Source organism: Lutra lutra, chromosome 14 (genome assembly GCF_902655055.1).
Source record: "Lutra lutra chromosome 14, mLutLut1.2, whole genome shotgun sequence".
In the NCBI taxonomy this organism is placed as follows: Eukaryota; Metazoa; Chordata; class Mammalia; order Carnivora; family Mustelidae; genus Lutra; species Lutra lutra.
Window position 1 is genome coordinate 81580144 of NC_062291.1, and position 19115 is coordinate 81599258.

The following is a 19115-nucleotide window of genomic DNA, read 5'->3' on the forward strand; positions in this document are numbered from 1 at the left end:
AAGAGTTCAGGGGACCTGCCCCTCTTCCACTGGGAGCTGCTTGAGTCCAGCTGTGCCTGCAGCTCCGAGAAGCCGCTCCGATGTGAAGCACTGACCAATGAACTGATGAATGAAGATTCTGGAAGAGCCTGTGATGGGATTCCTCATATGGTACCACAGGCGGCTAGAATGACATAGCGACATCAGAAGCAAGAAGAAATGGAAGACGACAACACCCACAACTGAGTTTTCTTTTTTTTAAGGATCTTATTTATTTGAGAGAGGGAGACAGTGTGAGAGAGTGTGCAGTGTGAGCAGGGGGGAAGGGCAGAGGGAGACGGAGAAGCAGACTCCCAGCTGAGCGGGGCTCGATCCCAGGACCCCAGGATCATGAGCCAAGGCGAAGGCAGACGCTTAACTGACTGAGCCACCCAGTCGCCCCACAACTGATTTTTCTTAATACCACTTACCTTTTAAAGAGTCAGAGTGGCAGGTAAGACGTGAGGAAGGAGAATGTTTCTGCCTCATCCTACGTTGACTTATTCCGTCGTCTCTTTAGCCGGACTGTTCGGTTCCCCCTCCATGGAAGAAAAGCTCACGTGAGGCTGCACCAGCCCAGCCCAGTCAGCCTGGGCTTTTCCAGTCTGTCCCTACCCTTGACCATACCTGTGTGTATGTTCCTCCTCCGCTTTTGGACTTGGATGGCCGTCTAACTGTGCAGGCATAATTAAGACAACCAGAGGTGCTGGGATGCCTGGGTAGCTCAGTTGGTTAAGCGTCTGCCTTCGGCTCCGTCATGATCCCAGGGTCCTGGGATCGAGTCCTGCGTTGGGCTCCCTGCTCAGTGGGGAGTCTGCCTCTCCCTCTGCCTGCTGCTCCCTCTGCTTGTGCTCCCTCCCTCTCTCTCCCTGTCAAATAATTAAATAAAAGAAAAAAAAAGAAAAAAGAAAAAGACAACCAGAGATGAGATAGTATGTAGATTAATGCTATGTCTTGAGTGTATATCTCCGAAACCCTCACTACATGGAAATCCTGGAAACTCACTTAATTTGCAGGAACATTGATCTGCCTTGCTGCTCACAGAGATTTAGGGCTGTGGGAGGTCTAAGCTGCGGAAGTTTCTTTCACTGTACTTTTGTTCTGCCCTTGTTTTCGAAAATTCTAATTTGTAACTACTGTTATCAGAAGAAACATTTCAACCAAGTTTCTCGTTGGAAATTAACAGTCCTACCTGATGACTGTCCCATCACCTGATGACTTTATTTCTTATCCCATCCAGTGAGAAGTTAATAATTACAATTTTCTATGTTTATTCTAGACTCAGGAGTATTGGGGAGAGTCACATGTTGAGGCTGACTGAAATAATTCTGATGGGGCTATGCGGGGTGCTTGTGGACAAGTACATCTGAGCTAGTGTGGCAGAAAACCATGATAAAATGGAAATTGTATGTCCTTGCAAATGTTCTGGGTTTGTAGAATTACCTTCGTCTCTTTGACATCAAATGCTTACGTTAGTAATGATAAAATAAGAGAACGCTTTTCCATTTAAAAAGAAAAACAAAACAGTTCATTGAAAAGACAGTATGTAACAAGATTCAAAGAATATGTATTTTGCCACCCTTACATGATGACTGTGTTTGAGACAGATGGCCTTCCCAACATATATCTTAAAAAAAACCAGTTACGATTTTGGTGTCCACAGTGCCCCCATTTCCCAGGTGGTGTGGAGCTGGTCCCCAGCAGCAGGTGGTTTTCTAAGAAGATCATTGAAAAGACAACGGGCACATGTCTGCAGCCAGCCGAGGCTGCCCCGATGTCTGTTTTGGACATGACAGTGGGGACAGTGTCAGCATCCTGTGGTAGGCAGGTGTCCCCAGGATCACTGTGGTGTTCCCTTCTTGATGGACCCGAATTTCCCACATGTTCCAATCTAGAGCACTGGTCTCTCATGATGCATGGAGAAGGCTGGCCCACTGCCCCGGATATCTAGAACCGCTGCCCCCAGCCTTATTGACATCTGTGAATGCCAGAGGGCACAGGGTGTCTGGGGTTCTTAGGAAGAACCCAGGAAATGTCTTGTGAGCCTGGTAGAAGAAAAGAGGCTTGTGTTTTGAATGAAGACCACGGGCACAATGACCCTGGCTTTTTAAGACTTTGTTTCCTAGGGCAGAATTTCTTTTTTTATTGTGGCATGTTTCAGAGTGATTCTCCCCATATAGCCATAGCTCAGATTGAACAATTAAAACATTTTGCCACATTCTCTTCTTTTTCCTTTCTTCTTTTTTTAAGAACTTTTTCTTTCTTTCTTTTTTTTGCTTTTTTTTTTTTTTTTTAAGATTTTATTTGTTTATTTGACAGAGAGAGACATAGTGAGAGAGGGAACAGAAGCAGGGAGAGTGAGAGAGAGACTCAGGCTTCCTCCCTAGCAGGGAGCCCTATGCAGGCCTCAATCCCAGGACCCCAGGATCATGACCTGAGCCAAGGGCAGACGCTTAACAACTAAGCCACCCAGGCCCCCCCTTGCTGTTGCATTTCAAACCCCAGGTTTGTTGTTATTGTATCCTTTCACGTTATAGTACGGCTTTCCAAAAAAGATGGTTATTTTTGACATAACTCCAATGTGTTGAAACATCTAACAATGGCCAGCAAACATGTAAACATGCTCAGTGTCGTCAGTCATTAGGGAAATAAATGCAAGTCAAATGGGGTTAAGCTTCTGCCTACGGCTCAGGTCATGATCCCAGGGTCCTGGGATTGAGTCCCGCATCAGGCTCTCTGCTCAGCAGGGAGCCTGCTTTGCCCTCTTTCTCCCTACCTGCTGCTCTGCCTGCTTGTGATCTCTGTCAAATAAATAAATAAAATTAAAAAAAAAAAAAAAAACTACAGTGAGCGCCCACCTCACACCACCTGGAAGGTCATCCATAATAATTTTTTTAAAAAGATGATTTATTTATTTATTTGACAGAGAAAGAGAATGCATGAGCAGGGGGTGGGGCAGAGGGAGAAGCAGACTCCCCCTTGAGCAGGGAGCCTGACGTGGGGCTCAATCCCAGGACCCTGGATCATGACCTGAGCTGAAGGCAGATGGTTAATTGACTGAGCCACCCAGGCATCCCTATCCATAATAATTTTAAAAACAAAAACAATAGAAGATGGCCAGCGCTGGCGAGGATGTGGAGACGCTGGAACCCTCCTGTGGGGAGACCGGCCAGGATGTGAAATGGAGCGGCTGCTATTGAGAACCGCTTCTGGATGAGGTAAACAGAAGCACCATATGACCCGGCAATTCCACGCTGACGATGGCATCCAGAACAATGGAAAACAGGTGTTCAAACCAAACCTTACCCGTGAGTGTTCAGAGCAGCGTGCTCACGGTAGCCAAAAGGCAGAAACAATGCGAACGTTCAGGGGCACGTGCACAGAGCAACGAAATGGGGGCTGTTCACACAATGGGATAGTTCAGCCGTAAAAAGAACGAAATGCTGATCAGTGGTGCAGTGTGGAACCTGGAAAACACTATGGTAAATGAAGGAAGCCAGGCCCAAAAGGCCACATTTTACATGTTAACGTGGCATTTCTGTGAGATGTCCCAAACAGGCAAATCAGAGATCTAAAACTCGTGAGTGGTTATGGGGGCTGGGGGTGGGGGAGTGGGGACTGGCTGCTGATGGGGACAGTCTCCCTTTGGGGTGATAAAAATGTCTGGAGCTGGACGGGGTGACAGTCCTACAACATGGTGAATGTACTTAATGCCACCGATTTGTACGCTTTAAATGCTGACGTTGGTGAATTTTGTGTTTTTGTTGTCACGATGGGAAAAAAATCTACCTACAAAATCAACAGTGATTGCCTAGTATTAACTGGTAATGAGATTTAAAGTTCCCTGGCTGTCTCAGAAATGTTCTTTCGTGTCGATTTGTTTGACTCGAGTCCAAACAGGATCCGTACCTTGCACATGGTTGTTTTGTCTCTGAAACTTCTCAGTTTTTAACTTTTTATCATGGAACATTTGTAGTCCCTATGCAAGGAGAGAGAGTAGTATAAGGAACTCCTAGGTACCCATGACCAAGCTTCACTAGTGATCAACTAACAACCATTTAGAAAAAACTTACTTTTAACTGTTCATTTTGAAGTAATTTCATACTTACAAAAGTTGCAAAATTAGCGCAAAGAATTTTCCACATGCCCTTTGCCAGCTTCTTCAAATGCTAACGTCTTACACAACAGTCGTAGAACAGTGATAAAATCAGATGTCATCAGCCAGCCACCAGCGTCTCTGTTTGGGACACATGGCTTGTAGCAGTTGCCTTCCCCCAGGGTCCTTCCTTCTGGGCCAGAACCTCAATCTTTTTTGTCTCTAAGGACGGTGACATTTTTGAAGAGTTCTAGCTGGCTCTTTTGTAGACTTTGCCTCAATTTGGTTTTCTTCCTCATGTCTCCTTGTGACTTAATTTAATTTTAGGTTATGCATTTTTGGCAGGAATGTCCCAGAAACAGTGCTGTGCCCTCTCGGTGCATTCCAGCAGGACGCATGTGAGGGCATGTCACCCTGTTGTTGCTAAGGGTCCCTTTGATCAGTGTCAGAGGTGACCTGTGCCAGGGTTCTCCACGCTGCAGGATTACTCCCTGTCCCATGTAACTAGTAAGCGGTCTTATGGGAAAGCATGTTGACTGTATAAATATCCTCTTTCCCATCACTCTTTTCCTTTCTTAATGTTTGCATCCACTGATAATTCTTTTTATTTTTTCTTAAGATTTCATTCATTTATTCGACAGACAGATCACAAGTAGGCAGAGGCAGGCAGATAGAGGGGGAAGCAGGCTCCCCACTGAGCAGAGAGCCCGATGTGGGGCTCGATCCCAGGTCTCTGGGATCATGACCTGAGCCGAAGGCAGAGGCTTTAACGCACTGAGCCACCTAGGCACCCCTCCACTGATAATTCTTACCTGAAGCAGTTATTCCGGGGTGTTTGCCAAATGGTGAATCTGTATTTCTATCATTCCTTCTATATTTATTAGTTCAATTTTACTGTAAGAAAGAGTTTTCTTCTTTTTTCCCATTGACTTGTTTGTTCCAACTTGGACCAAAGGATATTTATTTTATTGCCCAAGTTACAGTCCATTCCTATTGTTATTAATTTTGTTGCTCAGATTGTCCCATATTTAGCCATTAAGTAATCTTCAAGATTAATAGCCACTTGTTTAATCTGTACTCCACCCATTCTTCTCCCCTAAATTATTTTGAATCATATCCCAGAAATCCTGTTCCTTCATCTGTAAATATTTCTGTGTCCCCAGAAGATAAGAATTCTTTTTAAAGCCATAGGTAATGCCATAGGTAATGCCATCTCCATGTCTAATACCAACAATAATTCCGTAATATCATCAAATATCCAGTCATTGTTCACATTTCCTTGATGTTTTTTTTTTTTTTTAAGATTTTATTTATTTATTTGACATAGAGACAAAGGGAGAGGGAACACAAGGAGGGGAGGCTGGAGTGGGAGAAGCAGGCTTCATGCTGAGCAGGGAACCTGATGTGGGACTCGATCCCAGGACCCTGGGATCATGACCTGAGCCTCCCAGGCATCCCTTCTTTTTTTTTTTTTTTTTTTTTTAGATTTTATTTATTTATTTGACAGACAGAGATTACAAGCAGGCAGAGAGACAGTCAGAGAGAGGAGGAAGCAGGCTCCCTGCTGAGCAGAGAGCCCGACGTGGGGCTCGATCCTAGGACCCTGGGATCATGACCTGAGCTGAAGGCAGAGGCTTTAACCCACTGAGCCACCCAGGCGCCCCCCAGGCGCCCCCCAGGCGCCCCCCAGGCGCCCCCCAGGCATCCCTTCTTGATGGTCTTAAAATTGTTCTATGTTGCTTACAATTTGTTTGAATCAGATCCAGATGAAACTCTTGCATTGTAATTGGTCAATGAGAATCTCAGGTGTTCTTTAAGCTCCTGGTTCCCTCTACTCCCCAGCCCCCAATCGCCCTTTTGTTTTTCCTTGCCACGTGGTGAAGAGGAAACTGGGTGGTTTATTGCATGGTCTAGATTTTCTTGGTTGCACCTCTGGTATATTCTCACTTGCTCTTCCGCCCTTTGTTCTCTGAATATTGGCAGTAAGATCTACAAGTTTGCTCAGAGTCTGGTTCAGTTTTTGGATGACTGCTTACAGGTGGTGGTGTGTCCTCCGTCAGCAGGTGGAGAATGTCCACTTGTCCCTTTCTGTGTTATTAGCTGCTATTCGTGATTGGTGCCAACTCCTTTAATTCATCCTGGACCATAGAATGGAGCTGTATTAATTCTTTCATTCCTTCTTTGTTTTCCCCTCTGGGTTACTTCTATATCGGAAAGCTTCTCACCAACTGTTTGTTACCCTGAGGTACAGTTCACATAGGGAACTCCAGATAAAGGCCTATTTCTTTTTCATTGTTCATTAGTTTTCACAATAATGAGTTGATTCTCTAGCATCCTCCCAAGGTGACGAAGGAGATTTGAAACTATACATTTATCACTATGAATAGATAGATTTAAGAGAGATTGGTGTGTTTCGATCCATTGCAGTCATGATCTTATTCATATCAAAAGTATTTCATCTTTGACCAGTGGAACCCCCTTCAAGTTGGCCTCTAAGTCCTTCTGACCTGACCTCAGGAGTCTTTGAGGTTCTTTACTCCCTGTTATGACAGGATGTTCCACAACTGCCATGTATATTTCCTGCCTCAGGCCCAGGATTCACCTTTCTTCCAAGGAGCCAGGCTTACCTTTAGTGGAAAATGGTATTTAGAAACCATACTGGGAACATGAAGGGTTCTTGTTGCTATTGGGTTGATCATCATTTCTACGTTTCTAAGCCTTTTTAAAAAAATTTAAGATTTATTTATTTGATGGGGGAAGCATGAGTGTGGAGAGGGGCAGAGGGAGAGGGAAAAGCACACTCTGCCAGGCAGGGAGGCTGATGCTGGGGTTGATGCCAGGACCCTGGGATCATGACTTGAGCTGAAGGCAGATGCTTAACCAACTGAACCACGCAGGCACCCCTTTTCTGAGCCTTTTTAGTCAACCAGGCTCAGAAAAATATTTATCTTTTTTTTTTTAAAGATTTTATTTATTTATTTGACAGACAGAGATCACAAGTAGGCAGAGAGGCAGGCAGAGAGAGGGGGGAAGCAGGCTCCCTGCTGAGCCGAGAGCCCGACAGGGGGCTCAATCCCAGGACCCTGAGATCATGACCTGAGCTGAAAGCAGAGGCTTAACCCACTGAGCCACCCAGGTGCCCCGAAAAGTATCTATCTTTAAACATGAACTACATCTGGAGTTCATACTGAAATCTCTGATGTGTCAGGCCAGTGGGTTTCTACTTGACCTCATCAGTCTTCTATCTCTATTTCCTTTTTCCACATCAGAAAGCTTGGCTCTCAAGGATACCAACAGAACCAGTCATTTGTTTTCATCCATTGTGCACACAAGAATCTTGAGTTCCAGAAACTATGGGAAAGAAACCAAACAAGAAGAGTCTGGTGCTACCACAGGGCTAGCAGTGCCCCGAGACTGGGCCACTGTTGTGGTTGGTATCCCAGTGGACCGGATAGCCATCACAATGTCACTGTCCTGACCCTTACGATTTCTTTTTTTGGCAGTTCTTTTTTTGTACTGAGCACCTCCTTCTAAAAATTTACGGCCAAAATGCTGGATTTTAGAGCCACAGGCATAGTTCCTCTCCGGATGGTATGCCACCAACATGACCCTCTTTGAATTCACTTATCATTTTTAGGGAACTGGTTTTCAACATTTACATTTTTTATAGTTATGTAAAATATTTACTTGGCTCCAAAATCAAATCCATAAAACGAGATATAGTCAAGGAAGTAGAGCTTCTGTCCTTTTCTTTCTCTTTCTACTCATCTCATTGGAGCCCTTTTTATAAATATTATGGCTTACCTTTTCATTTCTTAAATATAAACAGTTGTGTATATATATTTATTTGTTTTTAACAGGTTTTATGTATTTATTTATTTATTTATTTTAGAGAGAGAGAGAGCAAGCTCCCATGAGCTGGGGTGGCACAGAGGGAGAGGGAGAGAGGGAATCTCAAGCAGACTCTGCGCTGACCATGGAACCCAGTTTGGGGCTCCATCCAACGACACCGAGATCACGACCTGAGCCGAAACCAAGAGTTGGACGCTCAACAAACTGAGCCACCCAGGTGTCCCTGTCCATATTTATATTCTCATAGGATAAATTTAAGAGAGAATAAATTCTTTTACTCTGTAACAAATTATCTTAAGAAAGGCTAATGTAACGTGAGTTTTAAAAACCAGTGTTTAGGGGGTGCCAGGGGGCTAGGTTGGTTAAAGCATCTGCCTTTGGCTCACGTCGTGGTCTCAGGGTCCTGAGATCAAGCCCCATATTGGGTTCCCTGCTTGGTGGGGAGTCTCTCTGTGCTCTCTCTCTCAAATGAATAAATAAAATCTTAAAAAAAAAAAAAAAAACAAACCAACCCCAGTGTTTAGAATTCTACATTCTGAGAGTTTCTTTGGTTATATTGTGTAGTTCAACCTGGCATGGTTCCCCCCCTCTCCTTTTTGCTTTTTGGCATTTTTCAATTATTTTCGCAGAGGGCACCTTTTACATTCTGACTGAGAACTGCCCTCCGCACACCTCGGAGAGCAGCGGAGGCCTGCATGGGGGGGCAGGTTAATCTGGGCATCTCATCTGGCGGGTGCTGGGTCTGGGGGGTCTGGGGGGTCTGGGGTGGGCTTCGGCTTGGGGATTCCCCAGGAATCTCTTGGATAGGTTGAGGTCCCTGCGATGGTTGTGTGCGTCGGAGGCCGGGATGGCTGAGGGCTGATTTGCTCCAGCGGCCCCCAGCTCAGGCGGCAGAGCTGAATCTTATTTCCCTCTCACATTATCATTCTCCCTTCTGCCCTCACGGGCCGTTTCTGTCTCTCCCTCAACAGACAGATGAGTGGCAACTGCCTGTTGTTAACACTCTCCCTCCCTGTTTTTCTAAAATGTTCGTTTATGTTGTTTTGAGCCTCAGAATGTGTAGACATTTTAAGGCAGTATTTCAGAATAAGGCCATTTCAGATGAACTGTGTCTTACATACAAGGTAATAAATTCTCTGTTCCTGCTTCTTTATTTTTAATGAAAAATGCCTGTGAGGAGCGATCTTGCTGCCGCAGTGCCAGGCTGTGGCAAATCTTAAATTTTTCAAGCTGCTTTAATCAATAAAGTTATCACCAGTCATTTCCCTTGATAACTGCTCCTTCCAGGCCCCGGCCCGCTTCCACTGATGTGCCCTCCGCCAGCCTTCGGAATGGACATAACTACCCAAATCCAATTTTCATTCTAACCTTTCCTCAGTGGCCTAGAAAGAACAGATCGCTGGTATTACTCTAATAGATTGGAAATTCAAACCTCTTAGAGGAAACCAGGCCCTTTCCAGGAGTCAGTAATAAGGCAAAGGATAACATACCTTAAAGGTTACTTCTAGAAATACCTAATTTCTCATGGCTTAAGGCTTAAGGTTTTGTAGCTTCCTACCGAAGTCCAAATGATGTGAGGGTTTTGGCCATTTTCTGTAAATACAGAAATTGCGTCTGTTGCAAATTACGCAGGTTTCGTGGAAATTGGAACTGTTGAAACCAGAGGGCTTAGTTAGCACAGGGGCCAAGAAGCTGAGGGCTGGGGGTGCCCATTTCACAGGCGGGGAGCCTGAGGCTCAGAGAGGAAGGATCTCGACTGCCTGGAGCCCCGTGCGTGCTGGGCACACCCGGGTACCGTCACGTCCCTACTACTTCACCAAGTCCTTACTCCAGTCCTTGTCTGAGGTCCTCGCATTTCCATTTTAAGGTCAGAGCAGCAGTTCCCCACCTCTGCACTCTGACATTTTGGGGCCAGATCATTCTTTGTGGTGGTGGGTGGCTGTCCTGTGCAATCCTGCCCCCAGTGTGAAACCACAGATGTCTCCAGATGTTGCCAAACGTACCCCCAGGGGCCAGATTGTCCCCAGTTGAGAATCACAGCATTAGGGAGGAGTCACAGAAACCCTAGTACTGAGCCCTAGATATTCTGCTGATGAGGCACGTGTCCCCTCCAGGCCTTTGCTGTACCCTGGTTCTCAAGGAGGGGGCCGGGCACATTGCAGGATTTTTAGGCTTGGTGAATGAACTTTGAAAAGGTGTATGTAGTAGTACAGTATCACTTGCTATTTTGGAAATGACTAAATATCGTTGGCAGAATTACATACTAGACGGTGAAGTTAGACAGGATCTAAGTGGGGAGGGTAAATGCCCTCAGGGCAGCCTGTCGAATATGAGGGTGAGGTTTGTAGGTTTATCCCGAGAGGGCTGGGCATAAAACATGGACGCTGTCCTTCTGCTTGCTGGTTCTCAGATCATGCATTCTAGCGACGTGGCTGTGGGGATAGGCTATTACTCTAGTGGTGAGTCCTGTGGCTGGGGAGTGACTGTCCATGTGGGGCCACTGGGGGCCACTCATTTCTCTCATGGCCTCTTCCCCCTCATGGATTTACACGGTGGGCCCGTCCCCAGTCCCCTCTACCTGCTCGGCCCTGCCTCCCCCTCAGCTGCGTGCACATTCTCGGCTGTCAGTTCAGGGGCCCCTGGCTGGGACAGTGTGAGTGGAGCACCAGGAGAGAGGGGGCCAGGAGGAGAGGCTCGTCTGCACCTGCGGCCCCAATTTGAACGTGAAGCTCTGCCTCCAGACAGCGACAGACCTAGACCCACAGCCTCGGGTTTGAGAGCATCTGGAGTTTCGGGAAGTTCGGGCTCTGGGTTGAGCTTGGCATATATCTCAGTCACAAAGTGTTGTAAAACCTTTAAAACCTTAGTTTTTCCTAAGTCGCCCCCCACCCCCTGGCCCTGCCACCAAGAGCCTTTTTTTTTTTTTAAAGATTTTATTTATTTATTTGACAGACATCGCAAGTAGGCAGAGAGGCAGACAGAGAGAGAGGAGGAAGCAGGCTCCCCGCCGAGCAGAGAGCCCAATGTGGAACTCGATCTCAGGACCCTGGGATCATGACCTGAGCTGAAGGCAGAGGCTTTAACCCACGGAGCCACCCAGGCGCCCCAGGAGCCTTTTTTAAAATAGATTTTCTTCTCCTCAGAGCACAAGAATTTTATCATATGAAGTAACTGATACTCAGTAAAGGAGATAGAAAAACATACAGAAAGTACAAGGGAAAAAACTGTTCGTCATCCCACTAAACTAGAATAACGCAAATCATGCTTAACCTTTCCAATTTCTTAGTTTCTCTGTACATGTTTTTTTAAAAGATTTTATTTATTTGAGAGAGAGGGAGAGAGAGAGCACAAGCAGGGGGAGCAGCAGGCAGAGGGAGAGGGAGAAGCAGACTCCATGCTGAGCAGGGAGCCCTGTGCAAGGCTCGATCGGGTGCCTCCTGTATATGTTGTTGTTTTTTTAAGATTTTATTTATTTGTCAGTGAGAGAGTGAGAGCGAGTACAAGCAGGAGAGTGGCAGGCAGAGGAAGAAGTGGTCTCCTCGCCCAGGGAGGAGCCTGCTGTGGGACTCCATCCCAGGACCCTGGGATCCTTACCTGGGCCGGAGGCAGATGCTTAACTGACTGAGCCACCCAGGTGGCCTGTACCCTCATGTTCTTTACCCACCCCCTGTGGTCGGACGTTGGGCTTGACTCCCAGTTTCCCTCTTGTGCCTAACCCTGTGAACACCCTTGAACGCATGTCCTTTTGCACATATCTGATTTGTGGAGAAATCCCACCTAGCGGGGTAGTTGTTGGGCCGTGAGGCACAGGGCTTATTTCTGCTTCAGAAAGGTGGGCTCAGTTTACCTTCCTTACCAGCCGTAACCCCCCACGTCCTCACCACACCCAGCTTCTTCCTTCCTGTAGAACAGTGGCGGTTGTGTTGTGCCGTGTTGGTGTCCTGCCTCACGAGTGTGTCAGACTGGGGGTCCGGCCGGGGAATGACTTAGCAGCGAGCCGTCTGCAGGTCTCGAGGGGGTCTGGGTGCAGGCGGAAGACCCGAGGCTCCTCGAGTGCTGGATGTCCCCCCGAGGCGTCTCCCTGTGCGTGTGTGTGCCCCTTGGGCTGCGCTGCCGCCCCGCAGGAGGGAGAGTGCTCCTGGGCAGATGCCCGGGATGCCCCGGAGGTGTATGCCACGTGGGCTTGCCCGGGAAGGCTCCTTGGCACTGAAAGGTTGCGCTCCCAGACTTCATTCCCGGTGAGAACAGCACCCGGGTGGCGGGCAGGGTCTCGGAAAGGTGTGTGAATCCGCGTTAGGGCTCGAGCCGGAAAGCCTGCCTGCAGGACGGCGGTGCGGCCGCCAGCCCCCGGGATCTCCGTGCTCCGCGCGAGTCCGTGCTCCGCGCGAGTCCGTGCTCGCGTCTCCCTCTGCCGTCCTGCAGTCAGCAAGGAGGTGCGTCCCCGGCCTGACAGGTAGGGGTTTTTATTTCCCCCGACAGCGCACCTCTTGACCTCTATCTTCTTGCCAATGATTTTTTAAATCCTAAATGATTTGGCAATAATTGCTCCTCCTGGCGTGATTATTGCCCTTCACTGATAGTAAATCTGTGAAATCCCCGGGGGCCCCGGCGCATTTTGGTATGCGGAGCCCACAAGCTGGCCCGGACAGGCATCACTGCTCCGGGCAGCTGCACAGCCCGCGTCCCCGCACCCCTGCGCCCCCCCAGCCTCACACGCGGCTCCGGGGTCGGGCGGCGGCTCATCGGGCACGAGGCCTGCTGCTGCTGCTCCCGACGTCTTCCTCCGAGGGCCCGGATCTCTGCTTCCATCTTTGGGGGCCACAGCAACCAATGTGCTTGCCCCCCCGAAGGCCCGCGGGGCTCTGTTCTGAGGGGGAAGAATTTCTGCCGCCTTGGGAGTACGTGAGCATAAAACTGTGTTTTCCCCACGAGCGTGGAAGGTGTGAGGGTTGACGTGCAGTAATTGGAAGACCTTGTCATTCCCAGGGAACTTCTAGCAAGGTGGCCCCTGGAGCCTCGGCTAGCAGCGGAGGGAAGCCTAAGCTGGAGTGTTGTGTCTGTTCCCAGGCCGACTTACGGGTCTCAGGACAACTCCTTGAGAGGCCAAAGCAGAATCTCCTGCTGGGGCTCATGGCTGGTTCGGGGGCCTGGGCCAAGCCCTCCCCCTGCTCGAGCCCCCTCCTCCCAGCTGAGGCGTGTGGGGGCCTGGGTGGCCCTGGCTTGCAGGATCCCCCGTGTGTACATCGGCTTCTGTTGCCGTCCCCCTACCCCCACCTCGCGGGTCAGGATGCAGGCGTTGCCCCTGGCTCTTTCTTCTTTGGTGATTGATGATTTCCCCAGAGCTGCATGGGAGCTTGACAGACACAAAAATTAAACCCATCTGGATTTGGCAGTGTTCTCCCCAGCATCAGTCATTCTAGAAAAAAACATTTTGACCATATCCGGATCCTTGCCACCGGCACTTTTATTTACTTCATTTTTCTTTAAGTCAATTTATTTTTAAAAACTTAAATAATTAAAAAAAAATTTTTTTTAAATTAGGCTCCATGCCCGGTGTGGAGCCCAACACGGGGCTTGAACTTATGACCCTGAGATCAAGATCTGAGCAAAATCAGGAGTTGAACGTTAACCAACTGAGCCACACAGGTGCCCCTAAATAAATGTATTTTTAAAATTTATTTATTTTTAAAGATTTATTTATTTATTTGGGAGAGAGAGCACAGAGTCAGGGGAGGGGCAGAGGGAGAGAATCTTCAGGCAGAGCTCCCTGAGATGCGGGGCTTGATCCCAGGACCCTGAGATCATGACCTGAGTTGAAACCGAGAGCGGGACACTTAACCAACCGAGCCACCCGGGTGCCCCTAGATAAATGAATTTTGAAAGGAACTTTGGTCAGTCCTATAAATGGAAAACCAGAATCACTTACTTCCCATAAATAGTTTCCTCTAAAAATAAACACCAACTATTTATGATAAAATGCATGTCCTTGATTTACCGAAAATCAGATAGTGTATCGCCCATATGCAGAACTGACTTTGGGAAGCGTGGGATTCGAGACAGGATCAGAGGGCATTTGTGAAGCGTATAAAGTTTAGAATATTCAACTGGAAGAAATGCAGTTTTTTTCAAGTTCTTCATGCATCTTGCCGGGGGCAGGACGGGAGCCGGAGCCGCTCACAGTTGGCACAGTTCACTGTGTCCGTGTCCGAGCTTCCTCCTGGGGCCGGCATCTGTCTGTGGCTTCACTGGTGGAGGCCCCTTCGGCCTCTGCTTGAGTGTGATTAAGCGACAGGCTCAGTAGCTGCGAGACAGCTTGGGGCGGTTGTCAGAAGAGCCTCATTCTGCCCAGCACGACCTCTCTGGCCTCCAGAGTGGCACCAGCTCAGTCTCTGTCCTTCTCCACAATCTCCTCAGGATTTCTCCTGTTATTTGAATGCCTGTTCAGATGTTTTCAAGGATAATTGCTCTAAGCTTATTAACCTGTACTTTGTGGAATTCATTGTGTGGCTTGCCTTGGTGAATGGTGGCAGATGGGCTGTTAGTACACACGTGGTGTTCCCTGCTGGGAATGCCTGCACCCCTTCCTCTACCTCCTAACCTAGTTGGCCTCTTTTGCTCAGATCAAAGCTCAAAATATCACCTCCTCCAGGAAGCCTTCCCTGACCACTACCCCTTCACAACCTCCTGTACTTTTGCAGAGGTCTTGGCTATGTATTTTTGAAATTAACTCATGAAGCTCTGTCCTTTGTGTTCCACTGGAGGCTTCATGAGGGCAGCAGTGGTGTCTCTTTGACTCCCTGTGTCCTTACTGCCTGTCCCCAAAAGGGCTTGATACAAAAAAGCTGGGATGCTGGAGGCAAGAGTGCCATCATAGAGACTGGAGTGTCTCCAACAGGGCTAGATTAGGAATTTCCCCAACAAAACATTTCTTCATTTTTTTTTCCTTTTAAAGATGTACAGTAAACAAATCTAGGCACTGTCCTTGATGCTTAACTTGCATGATTTCATTTAAATGCCACACCGTTTGTACCCATTTTACAGATAGAAGTGGAGACTTGCCCAAGACCACAGAGCTATCAAATAACAAAGCTGGGATGTAAGCCTGGTTGCTCTGTCCCCGTCTGAATCCCAAACTCAGTCTGTCCATTCTGCTCATCACATAGGGCCTGCCTTGTTTTCTACTACCCTGTACCCCTACTCTAAGATGGAAGACAGGCTCCATGTGGACTCCTGTCCCCCCCACCTGCCATTGGTGGAATTCCCCCAGCATGAAAGCTTCACAGTCATCACTTTTATATTCCTTGACATTGGCTTGTGGGTTCCTTCATTGGTTCGCCATACCTGGCATCTGGATTCCAGAGAGAAGACTTGTGGAGTAACTGTTGGTTTTGAAGCTTCTGTCCCAGCCCCATCAGGACACTGCCTTTTCACAGGAGTCTGCTTTCTCAGGCCTCTTGGGCCTCCAACCACGTAAATTCCTGACTGAACTTGAGAACGGGTCTAGGAACGTGTTTGATGTCTGAGGCATTGGACTTTATTTCCACATCTTCTCCTAAAATATTTTGAAGCTTTTAATCAGAGTTCTGTGGTAGCTGAGTGAGGGGAGCTGCTGTTTTTTCTTTAGAAACACATTCTCTTATTAAGAAAGTATGAATCGATTTGAACAAGAATATCAATAATACATATCAATGCGGGCATAAGTACGCCCACGGATGAGTAAAGCTCAGGCAGCCCCGAAGTAGACTCTACCTTGGTGACCAGTGAAGAGTCCACTCAGCTTTGCCTCCTACCTGTCCCCAGACGCGGATAGCCATGCCTTCTTCCCGAATACTGGTTCCCTCAATGAGCTTGTCAGCTGAGTGCCAGCATCAGCACATGCCCCTGCCTGTGGGAGCTCACCTGCTGCAGAAAGAGAGATAATCAGTACAGCAGTAGGGGACGTGCACTGCTGGGGGTAATCGGAGGGCTTTGGGGAGGGCCTTGGAGCCCCGGCAGCTTCAAAGGTGGTGGTCTTGAAAGCCTGTTAGGAGTTGGCCAGAAGAAGAAGGGGGCTAAGCGGGAAGATGGGTCGCCATGCGTCATAGGTCACCCTCTCCCTGTTCCTCTGGGCAGATCCGTATTTCCAGTTAGTACCCTTTCCTTTTGCCTAAGCGACTTCCTTTTACATGTCTTTTGTGTGGATCTATTGGTGATAATTTCTTTTAGCTTAAGACATCTGAAAAGACCTTTATTTCACCTTTGTTTTTGAAAGATACTTTCGTTGGGTATAGAATTCTGTGTTGGCATTTCCCCACTGGCTACTCACCTGCATTGTTTTCAGTGGGAAATTGCATGTCTTATCTTTAAAAAAAAAAACATGTGACATGCTTTTTTTTTTTTTTTGTAAGGATTTTATTATTTTTTTGACAGAGAAAGACAGTGAGAGAGGGAACACAAGCAGGGGGAGTGGGAGAGGGAAAAGCAGGCTTGCCGCTGAGCAGGGAGCCCAGTCCTGGGATTGATCCCAGGACTCTGGATCATGACCTGAGCCAGATGCTTAACAACTGGGCCACCTAGGTAGTCCCCCACTTTTTATTTTGCACCAGCAGTCTTAAGATTTTTGCCTTATTACTGACTTTGAGCAATTTGATTATGTTGTGCCTTAATGTAATTTTCTTCATGTTTCTTGTGTTTCATGTTGATTAGGATCTTGCATTTGTGGCTTTATGAGTTTTCTTGTGTTTGGAAGTTTTTCAGCCATTAGGAGGAAGTCCGATGTTGTTTCTGTCACCTCCTCTCATCTCACCTTCAGGAATTCCAGTTGCACGTGTATCAGGTCCTTTGAAGTCACATCATAGTTTGATGAGGCTCTGTTCACTTTTCAAAAAGATTGTATTTATTTATTTGAGAGAGAGAGAGAGAAAGCGCATGACCAGGGACAGGGAGGGACAGAGGGAAAGAGACAAACAGGCTCCCCTACTGAACAGGGAGCCCGATGCGGGGCTCCATCCTGGATCCCAGGATCATCACCCAAGCCGAAAGCAGATGCTTACCCCAACTGAACCACTTAGGTGCCCCGTTCTGTTCATTTTTGTTAAATTATTGTTTCTCTTGGTTTCATTTTGGTTGGTTTCTATTACTGTATCTTCAAGTTCATTAATGTTTTCTTCTGCATTATATAATTCAGTATTAATTTAATCCAGTGGGTTTTCCATTCCAGACATAATATATCTCAAGTGCTAAAAATGTAAATAAAATGTAAGCATTATTTAGTACCACTCACTTGCCATCAGTTATAAATATCAGTAAGTTGCACTGACTAGTAATTAAAAATCAAAGCAGTCTTCTCCATCTGAAAAAAATCCGGTCTAGTTGCCTGTTCAAGAACTTTAGCTGGGATCTTTTGTTTTATCTACCTTATCCCTACTTAACTTTTGGAGCGCATGAAAGATAGTTGCAGTGACTAATAAAATGTCCTTGTCTGGTAATTCCCACATCTGTTTGAGTTCTGGGTCAGTTGAGGCTGATTTTTTTTCTGCTCATTATGTGTGATATTTGTCTTCTTTGCATGTCTGATCACTTTTTTAAATTAGTTGCCAGACGTTGTGAATTTTACCTTTTTTGGGTGCTGGTTATTTTGTTCTGGGATGTGGTTAAACAGCTTGGAAACAGTTGGATCCTTCCAGAGCTTGCTTTAAGATTTGGGAGGCAGTCCCAGAACAGGGTTTGGTCTAAGGCTAATTACTCCCCACTCTGAGGCAAGGTGCTTCTGAGAACGCGACTCAGTGCCTCTGTGCGTTATGAGACTTTCCAGTCTGGCTGGTGGAAACAGGCACTATTCTCACCCCCATTTGAGGTCTGGGTGGTGTTTTCTTTCATTTTTCAGAGTGATTCTTTCCCTGGCCTCGGGTGGTTTCCTCACTCACGTGTGCTGATCAGCGGTCTATGAATGCTGCCTCATTCAGAGGGACGCTCTGCAGATCTGCGCCCTTCCTCTCTCTCCAGGTAGCCCCCTCCTCTCTGACACTCCATCCTGGGAACTTCAGCTGCCTCAGTCTCCCAGCGCCTAGCTTTGTCCCTCAATTCCAGGAGGTCACCAGCCTCTGTGTGTTCCCTCCCTGTACCCACAGTCTGGAAACCGGAGGCACTCATGGGTTCCCCTCATGTTTCCAGTGTCCCAAATCACTGTCCTTCACTGCTTGATGTCCAGCTACTCGAAAACTTGTTTCTTCTAGTCTCTTTGGTTTCCTAGCTGTTTCAGGTGGGAGAGTATACCCCACAAGATGCTTTTGGAAATGACAGCCAGGCTGCAAGCATTTCCTGTGTGTGTGTGTGTGTGTGTGTTTGCACATTAGTTTGGCTTTTGTAGTAATACGTGCATTATTGAAAGCAAGACCTCCTAAACTGTGAGCTACGACGGTTTGCCAGAAATTTAGTCAGTTTTCACAGAACTAGTGGTTGGCTCCTGGGTAGAGCATTTGGCTGCAGGTAAAATGGAGCCTGTGTTGGAGGAGAGGCAAGATGGGGTCGGCGTCCCCACACATCCCTGTGACACTGTGTCATTTCGACTCCTGTGGGTTGATTTCATGTTGCCTACATATGCGCTGTTAGAGCCCCTTGGCTCTTGGGCGGGGAGTGGAGGGGTGCAGTGGGAGATATATTCAAGGTGGGTCGACTTTCGATCAATACCATGACAACACTGCCTTGTTTAATTTGTATGGTGGTGGTTTTAAGCATCAAATCAAGCGGTTGCTTATGTCAGAAAAGATGAAGGAGCACAGAATAAACTGTCCTGACATCACTGCTGAGCTCATTTGTCTGCCCGGCAGGCCATCATGATTGGAGACGATATCGTGGGAGATGTTGGCGGTGCCCAGCGGTGCGGAATGAGGGCCCTGCAGGTGCGGACGGGAAAGTTCAGGTGAGTGCCCCGCTCGTGGTCAGGTTCATCTGCCTGCCTTCCTCCGCGGATTCCTGGGGTGTCCCGTGTTTTTGTTTTGTTTTCTTCCCCCAAATAAAGGGGGTTGTTCTTTCCAAAAAGAATGGCATATGGACATCCGCTGACCTCTGTGTAAGTGTGCCCTAAGGCCGGGCCTCGCTGATCTTTTCGTCGCAGGAGTGGTCAAGTAGGTCCAAGACTGAAAACTGGGGTTCGAATAGGGTGGAGCAT

General features: G+C 47.5%; 1 protein-coding gene across 2 annotated transcripts in view; it reads left to right on the plus strand.

Moving 5' to 3' along the window:
- LHPP (phospholysine phosphohistidine inorganic pyrophosphate phosphatase) overlaps positions 1-19115 on the plus strand; it is a 121730-nt gene that overhangs the window by 30119 nt on the left and 72496 nt on the right. For both annotated transcript variants that reach the window (XM_047702968.1, XM_047702969.1), the window contains exon 6: positions 18775-18866. In XM_047702968.1, the coding sequence (XP_047558924.1) occupies positions 18775-18866 (92 nt within the window). The remainder of the gene's footprint in view (positions 1-18774; positions 18867-19115) is intronic.